General features: G+C 40.0%; 3 protein-coding genes across 3 annotated transcripts; all 3 read left to right on the top strand.

The window, feature by feature from the left end:
- The first annotated feature begins 1115 nt into the window (after positions 1-1115).
- LOC147950318 (uncharacterized) lies at positions 1116-2069 on the top strand. The gene is made up of 2 exons (XM_087512932.1): positions 1116-1452; positions 1600-2069. The coding sequence occupies exons 1-2, from the start codon at positions 1116-1118 to the stop codon at positions 2067-2069; spliced, it is 807 nt and encodes a 268-aa protein (XP_087369058.1).
- A 1593-nt stretch (positions 2070-3662) lies between these two features.
- Positions 3663-4439, top strand: LOC147950317 (uncharacterized). The gene has a single exon (XM_087512919.1). The coding sequence runs from the start codon at positions 3663-3665 to the stop codon at positions 4437-4439; it is 777 nt and encodes a 258-aa protein (XP_087369045.1).
- A 7444-nt stretch (positions 4440-11883) lies between these two features.
- Positions 11884-19967, top strand: LOC104710712 (uncharacterized). The gene is made up of 16 exons (XM_087461853.1): positions 11884-12134; positions 12528-12640; positions 13061-13580; positions 13665-13902; positions 14422-14714; positions 15329-15511; positions 15672-16430; positions 16535-16632; positions 16725-16784; positions 16866-16954; positions 17372-17839; positions 17944-18018; positions 18195-18265; positions 18366-18423; positions 18526-18748; positions 18841-19967. The coding sequence occupies exons 3-16, from the start codon at positions 13183-13185 to the stop codon at positions 19461-19463; spliced, it is 3636 nt and encodes a 1211-aa protein (XP_087317979.1). The 5' UTR covers positions 11884-12134; positions 12528-12640; positions 13061-13182; the 3' UTR covers positions 19464-19967.
- The last annotated feature ends 22 nt before the right edge of the window (positions 19968-19989 follow it).

The following is a 19989-nucleotide window of genomic DNA, read 5'->3' as shown; positions in this document are numbered from 1 at the left end:
GGTTTACAGTTTTTGGCTAGCGTTGTTGGTAAACCATGACGCCTCCACCCGAAAACTGATGCCTGCACAAGTTTTGATGTTGCACAGATTCTGGTCGAAGCGGACTTGACTAAGCTTTTACCAAAGGATCTTGTCTTCATGGGAGAGGAAGAGGGAGAGTTTGAGATCGTCATTAAGTACTCTTATCCTTGGTTGCCGCCAAAGTGTGGAGTTTGTGGTAAATGGGGCCATCTCAAGGAGACTTGTCTAGCTCAACCTGCTGTTTCACCAACTAAAATACTCCTATCCTTGTTTCTGATCAAGAAGCAAGACTGATCCCAACCTCGACCCCTGCTAGCAAAACATGGGAAAGTGAACCTCTTCCCTCTAGTGTTACTTCTCCTGTGGGGAACGTTGCTAGAGGAGAGGAAGAGTGGACAACACCTAAAACAACTCGAAGCCCGGGTCAGCAGAAGTCTATAAAGAGGAAGTTGTTAGAACCTTCTATTCTATCCAATGCTTTTTCAGCTCTAAGTGATAAGGGGGATACAGAGGAGGCTGTTTCTGATGAATAAACGATTTCGACTGATGCTGTCGAGGACTCGAGTCCTCTGGAGGATGATACGGGTATGCCCACTCAGCAAGAGACTCAGTTGGGGACTTCTCAAATCCCTCAACTACGTCCAGTTTTGCCTCGTGTTTCAAAGACCACTCATAAAGTTATTTCGAAGCCTACTACTCAACTCCCTAACATCAATCTTAGGGATCAGAGTAAGAGGAACTCTTCAAAGCGTCATTAATGTCGTGCTTCTTTTGGAATGTTCGCAGTTTAAACCGTACTTCAAAACATTCCATCGTAAAGAAGTGGGTGGGTGATCCGAATTTGCGTTTTGGTTGTCTGTTGGAGACAAGGGTAAAAGAGCAAAAGGTACAGTGGTTGGGTGCAAAGTTATTCAAAGATTGGTCGATTTTGTCTAATTATGAGCATCATGCTCGAGGGCGTATCTGGGTGGTGTGGCGGAGTAATGTGAGATTGACTCCAGTATACAAAACAGGGCAACTTATTACCTGTTCAGTTAAGTTTGAGGAGGAAGGGAATGAGTTTTTTTTGTTCTTTTGTCTATGCATCCAATTTGATGGAAGAGAGGAAAGCCTTATGGGAGGATTTACGCTGTCATATGGACTCTCCACTAATGAGGGATAAGTCTTGGATTATTTTCGGTGACTTTAATGAGACTTTAGCCATAGAGGAACATTCACGTGGTGCAGATGGTCATGGTATTATGGAGGGTATGGAAGATTTTCAGTCGGTAGTGAACTACTATTCTCTCTCTGATTTGGAGTCTCAAGGCCCCCTGTTTACCTGGTGTAATAAGCGAGAGAATGATCTAATATCCAAAAAGTTAGACCGTGTGTTGGTAAGTGAGGCTTGGCTCGCTGACTTTCCACAGTCATATAATGTTTTCGAAGCAGGTGGGTGTTCGGATCATTCACGCTGACGAATCAACCTGGTGAGTCAAGGGGTACCTAGGCCACGTCGTAAACCTTTCAAATTTGTAAATTCCTTGGTGGACATGCCTGAGTTTAAGCCACTGGTAGTGGAATTTTGGGGTATTACAGAATCAATCTTGTCTACATCATCTCTTTTCCGGTTTACAAAGAAGCTTAAGGCACTCAAGCCTAAACTTAAAGCTATGGCGAGAAACAGGATTGACCATTTGGTTGTGAAAACGAAGGAAGCATATGCTCATCTTTATGAAAAGCAGGAATTTAACCTCCTTTATCCCTCTACCACTGCTATGGCGGAAGAGAAACAAGCCTATGATAGGTGGAGTTTTGTTGCAGGATTTGAGGAGAAATACTTGAAGCAGAAATCTAAGCTTCACTGGTTGAAAGTTGGAGATCAAAATAATAAAACTTTCCATCGGGCAGTTCAGGTTCGAGCAGCCCAGAATGTGATTCGTGAAATCCAACGGCCTGATGGTAGTATTACTGCTGATGAGGCAGGTATCAAGATAGAAGCAGAGCGTCATTTTAAGGAGTTTCTCCAGCTTATCCCTTCTGATTATGCGGGGGTTCAGGTTGCATAATTGCAGGCATTATTGTCGTTTAGGTGTTCCTTGGAAGATAAGCAACACCTTACAAGACCAGTCTCGGCGGAGGAAATCAAGACGGTGTTGTTCGCAATGCCTTCTGACAAATCTCCAGGCCCTGATGGTTACACCTCTGAGTTTTTTAAGGCGGCTTGGGACATTATTGGGGTGGAGTTTGTACTTGCGGTTCAATCCTTTTTTGATAAAGGATTTCTTCCTAAAGGTGCAAATGCTACAATTCTTGCTCTGATTCCAAAAAAGGTTGAGACACGTGAAATGAAGGATTACCACCCCATCTCATGCTGTAACGTTCTTTATAAGGTCATCTCCAAGATCTTAGCGAACCGTCTGAAGCTTCTCCTTCCAAAGTTCATCTCTGGCAATCAGTCGGCTTTCGTTAAGGACCGTTTATTAATTGAGAATGTCCTCCTAGCTACAGAACTAGTCAAGGACTATCATAAAGACTCCATTTCAAGTCGATATGCCATCAAGATTGATATATCAAAAGCTTTCGACTTTCGACTCTGTCCAATGGCCTTTCTTGAGAAACGTTTTGACAACCCTCGATTTGCCGCCTGTTTTTGTGCATTGGATAATGCTCTGTGTGACAACGGCTTCCTTCTCAGTCCAGGTAAATGGTGAACTTGTGGGTTTCTTTCAACATGAAAGGGGTTTGAGACAAGGATGCTCTCTATCTCCATACATGTTTGTTATTGTTATAGACGTCCTCTCCAAAATGTTAGATAGCGCAGTCGGACGACAGTTTGGTTATCATCCAAAGTGTAAGCAACTTGGTGTTACCCATCTGTGTTTTGCGGATGACCTTATGGTCCTCTCTGATGGTAAGGTTAGGTCCATTGAAGGCATAATCGAGGTGTTTGACAGTTTTGCTAAGCGCTTAGGCTTAAAAATTAGTATGGAGAAGTCTACAGTTTACCTGGGTGGTTTATCTGCATCTGCCAGCCAGGAGATTCAGGACAGTTTTAGCTTAGAGGTTGGCCAACTCCCGGTTCGGTACTTAGGCTTGCCCTTAGTTACAAAATGTCTGTATCTCTCAGACTGTTCGCCTCTCATTAAGCAAATTAAGAAAAAAATAGGTTCCTGGACAGCCCGTTTCCTCTCTTTTGCAGGACGTTTAAAATTGATTCAGTCGGTTCTCTGGAGCATATGCAGTTTCTGGTGTTCTGCTTTTCGTCTTCCAAAACAATGTACTCGTGAGATAGATAAACTATGCTCAGCGTTCCTCTGGTCTGGTCCGGATTTAAATCCTCACAAAGGTAAGGTCGCTTGGGAGGACATATGTAAGCCAAAGATAGAAGGTGGCCTTGGTTTAAGATCTCTGAATGAAATGAATGATGTTTGTTGTCTAAAGTTGATCTGGAGAATATTGTCTTCAGGGGACTTTCTGTGGGTTAAGTGGGTACATAGCTCGATACTCAAGCAGGAGTGTTTTTGGAGCCTCAGAACCACCACTGCAGGCTCCTGGATGTGGAGAAAATTTCTCAAATATCGTCACTCTGCAGCTTCTTCTTGCAGAACTAAAGTGGGAAATGGTTCACAAACGTTTTTCTGTTTGATAACTGGTCAACCATGGGGCGTTTGATTGACATAGTGGGGGACAGAGGTTTCATTGATATGGGAATAAGCAGATCAATGACAGTTGCGGACGCATGGGGTAGACGTGGTCGAAGGAGGCACCGCCTGCAGCACTATGCTCTAATGGAAGCTGAACTATTGGCTAAATTTGAAAGCAGATCCACCAGAGAAGATATGGTTCTTTGGAAAGGGAAAAATGGTCAGTTTCGTCCACGTTTTTCTACCAAGGAAACTTGGAATCAAATCCGCTCCACGGCAACTGAGGTCCCTTGGTACAAATGCGTTTGGTTTGTTCACTCGACACCAAAGTTCTCCTTTTGTACTTGGCTGGCACTAAGGAATAAGCTCTCCACTGGTGACCGGATGGCACAATGGTCTCGCGGCGATCTGGGGGAGTGTGTATTCTGTAGTGCTGCAGAAACTAGAGACCATTTGTTCTTCGCTTGTAGCTTCAGCTCGGAGGTATGGGAAAACATTGCACAAGGCATTTTCAGGACTCGTTTCTGCACAAGCTGGTCTTCGATAATCCCCTCCATTGGCAACTGGAGAGATCGAACAGAGCAGTTCCTCGTATCCTCTGTTTTCCAGGCAACGATCTATACCTTTTGGCATGAGCGTAATGGGAGGAAACATGGCGAAACCCCCAATCCTCCTTCCCGCCTCATTCAGCATATTGACAAGCATCTACGAAACCAACTTCTAACGATTGGACTCAAGGGAGATCGACGATACGACAATGCTCTTCCTACTTGGCTAGGCACTAGATTTTGACAATTTAAAATGCCTTATTTTTTGAAAAGATCAGCAAAATGATGCACTAGTTGTAAAACAGTTTTTACTTTTTGAAATATAATTTAACATTAATATCAAAAAAAAAAAAAAAAAAAAAAAAAAAAAAGAAAGAAAGAAGCTTCTTAATCGTTTTCAATGCTTTATCAAACAAAAATGTGCTGCTTTTTTTGAAAAGAATCCTTAGTGGTTCGTGTAAAAAAAAAGAAAAATAAGAAACAGGCTGATAAAACACCTTCAATAGCTTCCATTTTCACACTATTGGTCAATCTTAAATTGTCGATTTTGATTTCTCTCCATCACCGTCTTTGTTTGAGGGGGTGTATAGTAGAATCAAAGTGTCCTTATGATATAAAGATATTAACATATTTGTATCTATCTATTTAAAAATTTCTTTTATATGTATAAATCCATGAATCATTATTCATAGGAGAGCAATATACAATTCTTCCAATCTCGATCTCTCATCGCTCTATCGTATACCACCTTAAATTTAAAAGAATTTGAGTTTTAATGATTTTTCTTGTATTTATGACTAGGTTTTCACCTGCGGTATACCACGAGACTAAATTATAAATTAATATATTTTATAAATATTTTTTTTTGGAATATTAAGAATGTGTTGTAGTATGTGTAATATTTTGTAGTTCATATACTAAATAATTTATAAGTTAACTTTCCAAATATTGACTAGGACCATGAGTTAGGAGGAGTCCGTACAACCGTCCGTACGAGTGAGACAAAGGGCCGTCCGTACAACCAAGGCTAGGGGCCGAGTCTTACCATGTCCCATGAGGTAAGAGAAGGCCACTATAACCTAAAAGCCCATTAGAAGAATCGAGAAACTCTTTGTAGCCGTTAGAGGAGAAGGAAGAAAGGAGTCACATGTTTCTTCCTCTTAGGAGACCAAGTGAGGTCGCTTTCACCTTAGGGACTAGTGTTTCTCTTTCCTAATGTCTCTATCAACTTAGTGTGTCACACACAAGGGAGTAGCCATAGTTTTTGTACCCTTATAAAGGCTTGTAGCCACCTTGTAACAAACACACTAATGGAATCTTATGATTCTCTTATTCTCTTCGCCGACTTTATTCTCTCTTTCTCAAATTCTTCTCTTTACTTCCGCTTAAACTAACATGGTATCAAAGCAAGTTTCTCGATCCTTGATTCTCTAAACCCACTCTTCTATTCTTGATACTCTATACCCTCTAATCTCTATACTCGTGTTACTACACTTGCTACCCAATTTGAACCATCTTAAACTCATCTCTCTCTCTCTTGCAAAGTGTACTCATGGACACCTCCAAACCAATTGTTACACCGGTGGTCCTAAAAGGGGCCAACTACTTGTTGTGGAAGAGAACCACAAATACCGCACTTAGTGTCCAGGGACTATGGATCCACATCGAAATGGACCAACTCCCCAAGAAAGCCATTAAAGACGACGGTAAAGAAGGAAAGGAAGAAGACAAGGAGGCTGAACTCGAAAAGGAAATCAAGTGGTTTCAAGAAGATCAGATCGTGCTTGCCATTCTCCAGAACTCGCTTGACGCACCAATCCTCGAGGCATACTCATATTGCGAGACGGCCAAGGAGCTATGGGAGACGCTTGCGAATGTATATGGTAATGTGACCAACTTGACTCGAGTGTTTGAAGTCAAGAAGGCCATAAACTGCCTCCATCAAGAAGACTTGGAGTTCACAAAGCATTTTGGGAAATTTAGGTCACTTTGGGCTGAACTTGAGATGCTCCGACCAAGCACCATTGATCCGGCTATCCTCAACGAAAGAAAGGAGCAAGACAAGGTCTTTGGAGTCCTACTCACCCTCAACCCGGCTTTCAATGATCTCATCAAGCATATCCTTCGTGGAGACAAGCTACCTACCCTTGAAGATGTATGCTCTCAAGTACAAAAGGAACAAGGCTCTCTTGGTCTCTTTTGTGGGAAGGAAGACTTGGCCACGAACAACAAGGGAGTTTACAAGCAAGATGACCGGAGAATGGTGGTATGTGACCATTGCAAGAAGAGAGGTCATGTGAAGGACAAGTGCTGGATTCTTCATCCTCATCTCAAGCCGGCCAAGTTCAAGGCTAACCTCTCGCAAGAAGGACCAAGCGGCCAAGGCACCAGTGCGACGAACCAAGGAGGGGCGGCGGTCACGGCCATGAACGCTTCATTTGGAGATCTAGTGAGGAACTCAGACCTGGAGGCCCTCATCAAATCCATTGCCGCTCTAAAGGATTCCGGTACCACCTTCTTTGCTTCACAGCCTAGTAAAACTCTTGTTGTTGACTTGGGTGCTTCTCACCACATGATAAGTAACCCTAGTCTTATTAACAACATAAAACCGGCTGTAGGTAATGTTATTATTGCTAATGGGGACAGAATACCAGTTAAAGGAATAGGGGACTTGAAATTGTTTGATAAGAACACAAAAGCTTTCTTTATGCCTACCTTTACTTCTAACCTTTTATTGGTTAAGAGAGCCACTACTGATTTAAACTGTTATACAATATTTGGTCCTAACAATGTACATTTTCAGGATATTGAGAGTGGAAAGATTCTTGGAGAAGGAGATGCTAGAGGAGATCTCTATGTCCTAGAGAAAACTTCATCAAGTCCCTCAAAATTGTTTTCCCTTATATCAAATCTTAGTAATATTTCAAGTGATGTATGGCATGCTAGACTAGGCCACCCTCACTCTAGAGCTTTTGAATTAATGTTGCCTAATGTTTCCTTTGATAATTCAAGTTGTGAGTCTTGTATTCTTGGTAAACATTGCAAGTCTATTTTTCCTAAATCTACTACCATTTATGAACATTGCTTTGATTTAGTGCATCATATGACTTTTATTGATGATAACAAGTACTTTGTGACTTTTATTGATGAAAAATCTAAGTACACATGGCTTACCTTGTTACCTTCTAAGGATAGAGTGTATGATGCATTTGTTAACTTTCAGAATTATGTCACTAATCATTTCAATGCTAAAATAAAGGTACTAAGATCGGATAATGGAGGAGAATACACAAGCCACAAACTTAAAGCACATTTATCAAAGCATGGCATACTCCAACAAACAAGCTGTCCCTATACGCCCCAACAAAACGACGTAGCCGAGAGAAAGAACCGACATCTCATGGAGGTGGCGAGATCGATGATGTTCCAAACCAATGTCACCAAGAGGTTTTGGGGAGATGCCGTGATGACAGCGTGTTACCTGATCAATAGGACGTCGCCCAAAGTCTTACAAGATAAATCACCATATGAGGTACTAAATAAATTTAAACCCTATTTGGACCACTTACGCGTTTTTGGTTGTGTGTGCTTTGTCTTGGTACTAGGTGAACAAAGAACCAAACTAGACGCCAAAAGCACCAAATGCATGTTTATCGGCTATTCAACGAGTCAAAAAGGGTATAAATGCTATGATCCTACTACTGGCTGCATTCTTATATCATGAGATGTGAAGTTCCTTGAACAACAAGGATGCTATGAGAAGAAGGACTGGGACAGCCTGAAAGACTTGTCTCAACCTAACTCAGATAGAGCGACCAACCTGCGGTTCCTCCTTAACCATCTTGGCGTTACGACACCATCGAGTCACACTGAACAAGGAAACACCGATCAGACTATTCATGAACCTGTTCCAACCTCAACACTACCTCTTGAAGAAGAAGAACCAGCGGATGTCCACGAGCCGCTCGTCATGTCACCTGATGAAAATCTCGCTGGGCCGGACCATGATGATAACGATCACACAAGTGCTGACACAGGTGCTACTCAACAAGACTCAAATGTGCCTCTTCCTCGACGAAGTGAACGACTCAAGTTTCATCCGTCTACTTGGAAGGAGAAACGTGTTTACTATAATAATCAAGTTGTGGCTCATCCAATTCAAGCTGTGTGTTCGCTTGACCTTGTTTCTTCATACCATGCTGCCTTCCTCACCAAGATCGATGCTCAGTTTGTCCCTTAAACCTACAATGAGGCTAACACAAAGAGTGGTTGGATGCGGGTGACGATGAAACTGGTGCTATGATCCGCAACCATACTTGGGACGAGGCAGATCTTCCCAAAGGCAAGAAAGCGGTTAGCTCCAAATGGGTCTTTACAATTAAATATCTAAGTAGTGGTGATGTGGAACGATATAAGGCTCGTCTGGTTGCTCGCGGGTTCACACAAACTTATGGCACTGACTACACGGATACGTTCGCTCTGGTCGCGAAGCTCCACACTGTCCACGTTTTTCTTTCACTTGCCACCAATTTGTCTTGGGACTTATGGCAGATGGACGTCAAGAATGCATTCCTTCAGGGGGAGTTTGAAGAGGAGGTCTACATGCTCCCTCCTCTGGGCTTGGAAGATATAGTCGCTCCGGGCAAGGTTCTTCGCCTTCGCAAGGCTATTTACGACTTGAAACAATCCCCTAGGGCGTGGTACCACAAACTTAGCTCCACGCTCCGCACTAATGGCTTCAAGCGGTCTGAAGCTGACCACACTCTCTTTACTCTCCGTACTGTCGGTGGTCGTGTTGTGGTCCTTGTCTACGTTGATGATATAATTATCTCCAGAGATGATAAAGAAGGGATTGCTACCACTAAAGCTCTCCTTCACTCTGCCTTTGATATTAAGGACCTTGGTGAGCTCAAATACATCCTTGGAATCAAAATCTCTCGGTCTCCGGAGGGGTTGTTTCTCTCTCAACAGAAGTATACACTTGATCTTCTACAAGAAACAGGGAAGCTTGGAGCTAAACCAGTTTCTACGCCACTTGAAGAGGGCTACCAGGTCAAGCGAAAGGGGGAGATGAAGACAACGCCAAATGCTCCGGTCAATAAGCTGGTTGAGCCATATGAGGATGTGGGGAGATACCGTAGGCTCGTGGGGAAGTTGATCTACCTTACAATCACAAGACCGGATCTATGGTATGCGGTGAACCAAGTTAGCCAACATATGAAAGCACCAACAAACTTCGATTGGCAAATGGTAGAGCGAATCCTTTGCTATCTCAAGGGGAGTCCTGGACAAGGTATCTGGATGGGAAAGAATGATAACACAGAGCTGGTAGGATATTGTGATGCGGACTATGCTGGTGATACAATGGATAGGAGGTTTACTACTGGATATTGTACCTTTTTAGGTGGTAACCTAGTAACTTGGAAGTCAAAGAAGCAGAAGGTAGTCTCATGTTCAAGCACTGAGTCGGAATATAGGGCTATGAAGAAGCTCACCAACGAGCTAACTTGGCTCAAAGGACTACTTAAAGATCTTGGCATTGAATCCGATAAACCGATCACCATGCATTGTGACAACGACGCTGCAATATGCATCGCTACAAACTCGGTGTTTCATGAACGAACCAAGCACATTGAAGTGGACTGCCACAAAGTTCGAGAGAAGATTGAAGAAGGAGTGGTCTTACAATGCCACACACCAAGTAAGGATCAGCTAGCGGACATCTTCACCAAAGCTGCAAGTCCCCAAGTTTGTGAATACATTCAAAACAAGCTTGGGCTTGTTGATCCTACACGTCCATGAGTCACTCTCCTAACTCGTGGAGATCACACTCTTTTCCTTAACATAGTTTTGTCCCATGAGGTTTTCTATGTTAAGGTTTTTAACGAGGTGATACTTTACGGGTTCCAAGCTTAGCCATTCCATTCGGCTAAACTTGGGGGGAGTATTGACTAGGACCATGAGTTAGGAGGAGTCCGTACAACCATCCGTACGAGTGAGACAAAGGGCCGTCCGTACAACCAAGGCTAGGGGGCGAGTCTTACCATGTCCCATGAGGTACGAGAAGGCCACTATAACCTAAAAGCCCATTAGAAGGATCGAGAAACTCTTTGTAGCCGTTAGAGGAGAAGGAAGAAAGGAGTCACATGTTTCTTCCTCTTAGGAGACCAAGTGAGGTCGCTTTCACCTTAGGGACTAGTGTTTCTCTTTCCTAATGTCTCTATCAACTTAGTGTGTCACACACAAGGGAGTAGCCCTAGTTTTTGTACCCTTAAAAAGGCTTGTAGCCACCTTGTAACAAACACACTAATGGATTCTTATGTTTCTCTTATTCTCTTTGCCGACTTTATTCTCTCTTTCTCAAATTCTTCTCTTTACTTCCGCTTAAACTAACACCAAACTATGACTACAAATCTATAGTATATGAAATAAACTAATAGTTTTAGTGTTGGTTCTATAATCCAAACCCGCCATGCTAGGCGGATCACGCAACATGTTTAAAGATTTTTAGTCCGCAAAACTCATCATACGAAACCCGTGAAAGTAAAATATAGTATGTGAGGCTAAAAGTCACTTTTTATCAAATCAGTTTTTCAAATTTTTATAGAACAATACCTCTTCACTCACCTCTTTATAAAATAAGGAAATAAAATCTATATACATTTACAATTATGTTTGTTACCTTTTAAAACAATTAGTTTCTATAAAAAAAAATCAAATATAAGTTGAGTTAATTTGTTTATTAAATTAATTAATTAATGCCAGTGACATGCCTGTAAATAAGTGTCAACTTGAGGATTTATTTTATAAATGTCTCTAAAAATGTATATATAGATTTCAATGATTGTGGGTGAACTTAAGGAATTTTTTATGATTTATTGTAAAATCCTCATAAATACCACCCAAAACCATTAAATTTATTCTGTAATGTTAACAAGATAAAACCACTTAAATCTCCTAAAATCATTAAAAGCACAATCCTCAATAAGAGGGCATTTAAAAGTTGATTTTCAAATCACTAAAATATATGTTAAAATAATGTATTGATTCTATTTATTTTCAGGAGTAATAATGAAAGAAAAAGAGAAAGAACTGTTCTCAAATGTTTTTTTTCTAAATTATTTTTGGTGTTTCTAAATTATTGTTTCCACCATAATAAACTAATCCAAAAGCCACCACAATCTTCTAAATATAATAATTAAAACCTATTTACATATCTCTCTTCATTCATTCTATTAGAAATTTGAAAATATGAAATGTAACATATGTCAACCATAAAAAATACTAATTCATTATACAATCATTATAGCTAATATTGGTTTTTTTTGTCCCATTAATAGAATTGTAATACTTGGCAAATCCTCTCTATATTTAGTTGATGTAATGAATGAAAATACTCTAATGAGTCATATTCATCTTACTACATGTAATTTAGTTCCTTTTTGATCAGCATAATTTAAAATAAATTGCATCTCATGTTAATAATGATTAGCAAGTCATCAAGACTTAATGAGATATTTTCGATAAAATTTGTAAACAGTACAATATTAGCCAGAGAGGCCCATAGAGCTTCTTCGAGCCGGCTTGTTTTAAATTTTACTAAATTACCCCTAATTTCACCTTGGAGGGGGTGAAACGTGGGTAAGATGGTAATTTCAGTAGTTCTAGTTTCATCGCCGATCAAAAACTAACAACGAACCGAACCGAAGCGCCTTTGGTTTTCGCTTCGATCCCTTCCTCTCATGGCTGTTGCACAAGGCGTTGCTTAATTTCGATTTTGGAGCTTCTTTCTCTTTTTTTTTTTTTTTTTTTTTTTTTTTTGTTGATGAACTCGTGGAAACAATCTTAATCCTCAAAATCTTTGATTTTTGTTATCGGTGATTTGAGTTTTTTTTTTGTGTGTGTGTGTGTTCCCTTTGCCGCGGTTTTTGATTCAGAGGTACGGGCTATTTCAATCTTTGAACTTTGATCTGGGTTATTAGGGTTTTATTGATAGTATCGAATTGTTGATTACGCTGCTTATTAAGATTTTGCTTAGTTGTTTTATGTTTAATTCAGTTCTCTCCTAGGGTTTCGTATTTTAATACAGGGATTGATAATTCTTAGTTCAATGTTGATTAATTTTGCGGCTTTTGTGGTAATGAAGTTGGATTATGGTGAAAGTAATAATCTTTGTGGAGAGGAAGAGGATTAGTTCGAATTTTGTAGATAAGCTTGGAAGTTAAATTTGTTTCAAAGTGGGGGGGGGGGGTGATTTTTTTGTGATTAATAGACAATGCAGATCATTTGTGATGAAGGCAACTAAAGGATTGTGCTTTTCAAATTTCCTCAGGGTTTATTTATTGGATTGGTGATTTTGGTTGTCTAATTCTGTTCGGTGCTCAACGAAGTAAGCGGAAGTGAAACTTGGAGGTGTTTTTCCAACACAGGTCTCCTAGATTCTCTGTAAGTGAAAGGATAGTTTCTGGAAGTGAGTATTTAGAATAAATTTTTCTTTGCTATTATGGATTTAAACATGGTTGTGGTAGTTTCTGTCTAAAGATCATAATGAATAACTTTTTGCTTACAAAGCCAAATATATACAATGACTGTCACTGTATGAAGGAACCAGATTAGTCTGAAACCACGTAAAGGGATTCCTGTGTTTGTGTAAAGATATTAGAATTTGGTCTTTGTTTTTTTGTTTCTTTCAAGTGTTGGGCAGTGTAAATCAAATGTTTCACTTCAGGTTCTCGCTTATTTTCATGCTTAAGTTCTACATAAAATATCTTGGGATTTGTTTGTCTTGCAAGTAATTGTACAAATGCCGTTCTCATGGAAAAGGCTTATGACACTAATGTATTATTTCCCGTTGTCACATGGCAGGTGCATCTTAAATCAATTATTTAAGAGCTTAGAAATCAGCATTTTTATGTGCTACAGCTTGTCATGCTCCACTGTGTGTTTAGTGTTTATTATAAACCATAAGACTTTCGGGAGCTGAGGGAATGTCAGCACCTGGGAAGTTTGATTATTCTTCTGGTGGGCTAGATAGGCCTCTATACAGATCTAACTTTGCCGCACAGATGGAAAGATCTAGTAGCTTTCGCGAGTCCATGGAACATCCCGTCCCATCTCATCCAAACATGTTGAGGACCACTTCATCAATAGCACAAACCGATGTAACAAATTTCTTTCAGTGTTTGCGTTTTGATCCTAAGGTGGTTGCCGCGGATCACAAATCTATTCGTCAAGGTGACTTTAAGCGGCATGTGAGTATTGCTCTTGGAATACAGGAAGATGAGTCTCCTAGTGGATCTTTGAAAGGGAAGTTAATTCCATCTCCTATACCAGAAGAGATCAAAAGATTCAAGGCTGGTCTGCGTGAAAACAATGTGAAGGCCAGGTAGTTTAACTACCACAAGTTCGTTAGTTCTGTTTGAGGTGCTCTTTTGGCTCATTTTTTTTTTTTTTTTTTTTGTGGTCACAGGGAACGCGTAAAAATTTTCAATGAAGCTTCCTCTGTATTTAACAAGTTTTTCCCAAGTGTACATACAAAGAAGAGGTCTCGACCAGAAGGATTTTCTACTGATCGCTTGGTATCAGGACCAGGCCTTGGTAAAATGGGAATTCAGGGTCAGACCCTGGCTGGTGGTTTTGAGCCTGACCAAAAGTTGGACGAACGACCTAAAAGTGGTGTTCCAAATAAACGAACACGTACTTCCATGGTAATTCCTGATTTTTTAAATTACATCCTTTTCTGCATCAGCCGTACGGAGTTGTTATCTTGCTTCATACCTGAACAAATAAGCTTTATATGCTGTAACACAGTCTTTTTGTTTGCAGAAATTCAATCGTGAATTTGTGATAGATTATCGTGGTTGCAATTTGTAGTTTTAAATACGATATAGAAGCTTCGTCGAAAGGCAATTTTTGGTACCAAAAGTAGTATTTTATAAATACAATGTCGGATTGCATGCAGTTAAAGTGTTTCATCAAGGAATCATATGTTATAGCATTTGTCTTCTTATATCTAATTGGCCCTCAACTATTTTTGCTTATAAGTCTGTTGTATTACTGCTGTGGCCTGAATATGTTTGATAGTATGAAACTAACTGTTATTTTTTTAAAAGTTTTGATAAAAGTTTATAGAACTTTGCGTCTGATAGTATTTTCAAATCTCAGATAACTAGTAAGTGCGTCATTATTGCTTCAGGGAACCTTAATCTCTATATTTTGTTGTTCAGATGGATGTTCGAAGCAATTCTATTGTTCGACAGTCACCGGTTGTAGACAGAGATAAAGAAATAATGCGGGTAGCAAATAATAATCCAGTTCAGGGTGAAGATCGAACTTCAATTGGTATTGAGGGTTGGGAAAAGTCAAGAATGAAGAAAAAACGCTCATCTATTAATGTGGACTGTCATCCTAACTCAGCGTCAAAAGTGGTTGATGGTTACCGAGACTTGAAGCAGGGCATACAACAGAAATCAACGGGCGACTCCCGGTCGAGATTGAATGGTGACTCAAACATGTTAAGGTATGACCTGTTGTATGTACGTGGTAGATTTTTGTGCAGTTAACATACAAGGTCCAACGCTGATATTTATTAGCCTTGTGTATTGAGTGTCGCCTTGATGTGTGTTTTTAAATTACTTAGCTTACATGTACTTAGCTTGCAAACTTTATTTTGAAGACCTCATAATTGCACTACATTTCTTTTGCTATCCACCTTTTTGAGTTTATCATTAAATAAAAAACTGGTATGTAACAAAATTTTATCTGACTTAGTGACCTTATAGAAGTATGTGCTGGATTGATGACTCTTTACGCTCTAAATAACTTCTGTATGTTGGAGATGCATGAGTGTGGTTTGTGCTTCCACCATCAGTATCTCCCGTTCATTTTATTTCCACAATTCTACTTGTAATTTTGTTGACTGAAGAATTGACCTGATGATTTCTGTAATCCATTTAAGTGCTGTAGATTTTCAAGGGTTCAGAATATGCTGAGATCCATTCACTTGATTGAATTACTCACTCTGTATTGTTTTACTTCTTCTTTATTTTCTCGCCTCCTGTCGATCAATTAGATTGTGTCTCCTTTGATGGTTATTCTGTAGGGTAAAATCTCCTGTTTGAATTATTTTTGTAGGCAATCGGCTGGTACTGGAGCTAATGGATATGGAAGATCTGATAACCTCTCTCAGCAGACGAGCTTGGTTGGGCATTCTCCACTGCCGAGGGTTGATTCTGATCATAACTCTTTGTACAATGAGAAGAGAGAACGCTCCATTGGATCAGATAAGGAAAGGGTGAATCTCAGGGGCGTCAACAAGTATGTATTATAATCATAATGATACATTTTGAAAATTTCTATCAGTTGCATGTACCTTGGTCATAAGATTTCAGTTCACCGTATTATCTTGCCGATCTTTAGCCACTGTTGTTTCTGCTCATTGTTCAATATGCTTATTACTCTGTTTAATTCATTGAAGGTCAAACATTCATGATGAGTTCAATTCTTCAAGTTTGGTTGCAAATACAAAAACAAATGCTTCAGTTCGTGGGCCTAGGTCAGGATCGGGACTACCACCAAAACTGTCTCCAGGGCTCCATAACACTCCGACCCCAATTGAATGGGATATCTCTGGCTGTACGAATAAGCCTCCAACATTGTCAGGGGTTACACATCGCAAGCGTATGACATCAAATCGGTCTTCATCACCACCTGTGACTCAGTGGGCCAGTCAAAGACCACAAAAGATATCTCGGGTAGCAAGAAGGACAAATTTAGTGCCCATTGTTTCTAGTAAAGATGAAGTTCCCTATTCTGATAATATATCAGATGCTGGTTGTAGCGAAACTGGGTTTGGATTGCATAAACGCTCACCAGCTGCTTCACCTCAATTGAAACTAAAAGGTGAAAGCAGCTTCTCCCCAGCAGCCTTATCAGAAAGTGAAGAATCTGGCCCCCCTGAGATCAAGTCTAAAGACAAGGGTAAACAGTCTGATGAGGTTGATGGGAAAGCTGCACAGAATATTCCTAGAGTGTCCATCCCTGCTTTACAATCAAGAAAAAGTAACAAGCCTGCTGCTGGTGAAGAGACTGGAGCTGGTGTGAGAAGGCAAGGAAGGACAGGCCGTGGCTTTTCTTCCACGAGGTCTCTTAACCCAATGGGAGTAGATAAACTTAAGAATGTTGGAACAGCGAAACATCTTCGCAGTGCAAGACCTATTTTTGACAAGAGTGAAAGGTAGAGATCATTCTTATCATTCACGTACTCTTAAATTTCTTTCTTGTATGATTGTTGGACTCCATGGTGTTTATCTCATAGATTTCTTTATGAGTTCTGTGCAGTAAGGTGGGTCGTCCACCCACTAGGAAACTATCTGATCGTAAGGCTTACAAACGCCAGAGAGCCACGGCAACAAATGCTCCAACACTAGATTTTCATGGTAAAACAAGTTCAGTTTAATAAGAATTGCTCTTTTGGATGGAATTATTTATTAATTGATTCCTTTATTCATGGATTGGTTACATTTCTTAGTCGGCTCAGATGATGGCCGTGAGGAGCTACTAGCGGCTGTCAACTCAGCTGTAAATTTTGGTAAAATGTTTTTTCCTTGGTCACTCTTATGATGTGTACTGAGTTTTTGTTTCTAAATTAATTATCTTGTTGTTGATGCAGCTCATAATTTTCCCAACTCTTTCTGGAAGCAAATGGACCGCTACTTTTGCTATATATCTGATGGTCATATCAATTTCATGAAACAACAGGTGATACCTTTTACTTCATTTTCAGATCTCATAGTGAAGGATTTGAGTTGACAGATATATCTTTGTTGGGTCTCCTGAAGTAATAGTCTAGTTATTTTTCTGTGTTTTTTTTTTTTATCACAAGTGTAGTTGGTTAGGAATGTGCTACAGGGAAAATTAGGGTTTGTATTTATATTTGGACAAGAGTATAAAAAATCTCACTATGCATTGCTGCCTAGGTATCTATCTGCACCCCCACTTTCGTAAATGTAAAGGGAAAGGAGGAAATCCCAAAGAAGTAGAATAATTGTGTCAAGTGTCTGTTGGAATTGTTTTCATATCTTATTTGATAGCAATATTTGCAGTGCTATGGAACTAATCATGTCAACACATTGAAGATAGTCAATAATGTAACGTTTATTAAACCTTCTCTTTCAGGGAGAAATTTCCTCCATGGATCCTCCGCCTGTTTTGACATCCTCTGACTTTGATAGCCGTGTATGTCCTGAGGAATTTGCAACTAGCAGGGTGGATTCCAAGGCTTCTCCACTTTACCAGAGACTGCTATCAGCTTTGATTTCTGAGGACTCGGTGGGTGGAAATGAAGATTTACAAGTTAATGGATTTGGGACCATGCATGATCATGACGATGACTCAGAATTCAGTGTTTTGAATAATATGGAGTTCAATGGGTTTAAGAACAATGAAAGGCTGGAACTTGATGAATCAGAAGATGATGAGTCTGCAATTTTGTTCAAGGGTGTTAATAAGTTAGCACACCACTGCAATGGCAAATTTCCAGATAATTCACCCATTGACTTCTTAGACATTGAATATGATAAATTGGGGATAGATGAAAAGATATATCTGGAAGCCCGATCCATTGGAATATCCTTGGAACCAATGGTATACAGTCTATCTTAGTTACTTAGAAACCTATTACTGCTATGTAATTTTGGCTCTTACTGAATTTCTTGCGGCTTGATATATTGTTCTTGTGTTTCTTACAGCCTAGTATCTCAAACGTGGAGGATGAAGGGATTGCTGACGAAATTAAAAAGTTGGAGGAGGCTATCTGCAAGGAGGTCTCTATTTATGTTATATTGATTCATATTGCCTCCTTTGAGAGTTATTAAGCACTTAAGAAGCATTCTGATGTTTCTTAAGGATCCCTTGTAATAGGACAAAAGCAATATCCTTGTGTCCCATGTTACTACTTTCTCTAGACACCGTTTGATGGTCTCTATGTTATTTTTCTTAGGGTTCCAAGAAGAAAAAGATGGTGGATAGGCTACTAAAGCCTGCCATAGAGATGAAAGAACTTCAGGAAAAGTATGAATATTCCCTTACTCTGCTTTTTAGGGCACGCCATTGTGGATCTAAATTATGATCTGACGGGTTTTCATCTGTATTTGTTTTTCCCTTTCCATAGGGAGCTTGATCAGATTGGTTATGATAAGCTCATCGAGATGGCATATGAAAAGAGCAAGGTAAACTGAATTTTCTTAAAGTCGGCATCTTTGTTTTGCATCCTTAGTAATTCCAACTTATTCTGAGTTATTTGTTGACAACTCTATTTCGTTCTTTTACAGGCTAGTCGGCGTCATCACAACGCTGGTGGGAAGAATTCCAATAACAGGATTTCAAAGCAGGCTGCATCGGCTTTTGTTAGAAGGACACTTGAACGGTGCCATCAATTCGAAAAGACGGGCAAAAGCTGCTTCAGTGAGCCTGAAATTAAGGATATGTTCATTGCCAGGTTGGCAACAGCCGAAGATACTCTTATGGATAAGGAGTGTAATCCGTCGACTTCAAGTACGATCTATTGCCTGTATAAAAATAACGAAATCTCTTTTTAAATCCATGTTCTCATAGCTAATTTGTATCTCTCTTTCTTTCCCTGACAGCACCCATGGGCTCACAGCCAAGCTCTTCTTTGGCACGCATTGGGCAGAACTCGGAGAACTATGCCAGTTATGTTCTACCATCTGAAAATGCTTTATTAGAACAAGCGACGGGGAAAGAAGATACAGCATGGTCCAATAGGGTGAAGAAGAGAGAGTTGCTGCTTGATGATGTTGGCATCGGGACACAACTCTCAAGTAGTATAAAGGGGAAGAGAAGCGACAGGGACAGAGATGGGAAAGGGCAGGCTTCGTCTAGAAGTGGAGGAACCAATAAGATTGGCCGGCCTTCGCTGTCCAATGCTAAGGGTGAAAGAAAAACGAAAGCAAAACCAAAGCAGAAAACAACTCAGATATCTCCATCTGTTAGGGTCCCGGAGCAACCCAAACCATTATTACCAAAACCGAATGAAGTGAACAGCGAGTATAATAACTTGGAGGCACTGGAGGAGACAGAGCCAATTCTCGACTTATCTCAGTTACAAATACCAGATGGCTTAGGAGATTTTGATGCGCAACCAGGTGATATTAGTTCATGGTTTAACATGGATGACGAAGAAGAATTCGATATCATGGAGCTTGGAATACCAATGGATGATCTCTCAGGCCTGAACATAAAGTTATGAAGTTACCTCTCCTTCTCTCACTTTATCTATCTGTATAGTCTTTTGTTGGTTTTACTAGTTGACAACAACAACAAAAAAAGCATAAGGTAAAAGAAAATTTTTGCTTCCTTGGGCGAATAACCAACGCAGGAAATTGGTTATTTGGATGTTAGCTCCAGAAAATTAGGTCATATAGATTCTTTTCTTCATCATCTTCTTCTTCTTCTTAGGTTTTCTTTTTACCGTCTTCTTATCACTCCGATTTCTCCGGTGGCGGGTTGATAGTTAACTTCTGGCTGTAAAAAAGCTGTTGTGGCGGAAAGAAAGAAAGGAAAAGGGGAGTGATGATGGTGATGTTGTAGTGATATATATGTATACATATAAATGGAGGCTCTTCTTTGAACTTTTGGGTTCTTTTTTTTTTCTTTTTCTTTTTGTAGTTTTAATTACCTCAGGACCGTTACCCATCTCTGTACATACATTTTATGTTCCTTAATAAAATTCGAAAATTCAGATTTTCTGTCACAGTTTTGTCATACTCTTCTCT

This window comes from Camelina sativa, chromosome 1 (assembly GCF_030686135.1).
Source record: "Camelina sativa cultivar CO46 ecotype springtype chromosome 1, ASM3068613v1".
Classification (NCBI taxonomy): Eukaryota; Viridiplantae; Streptophyta; class Magnoliopsida; order Brassicales; family Brassicaceae; genus Camelina; species Camelina sativa.
Note: the sequence above shows the minus strand (reverse complement) of the source record. Positions and strands in the feature narration are given on the sequence as shown.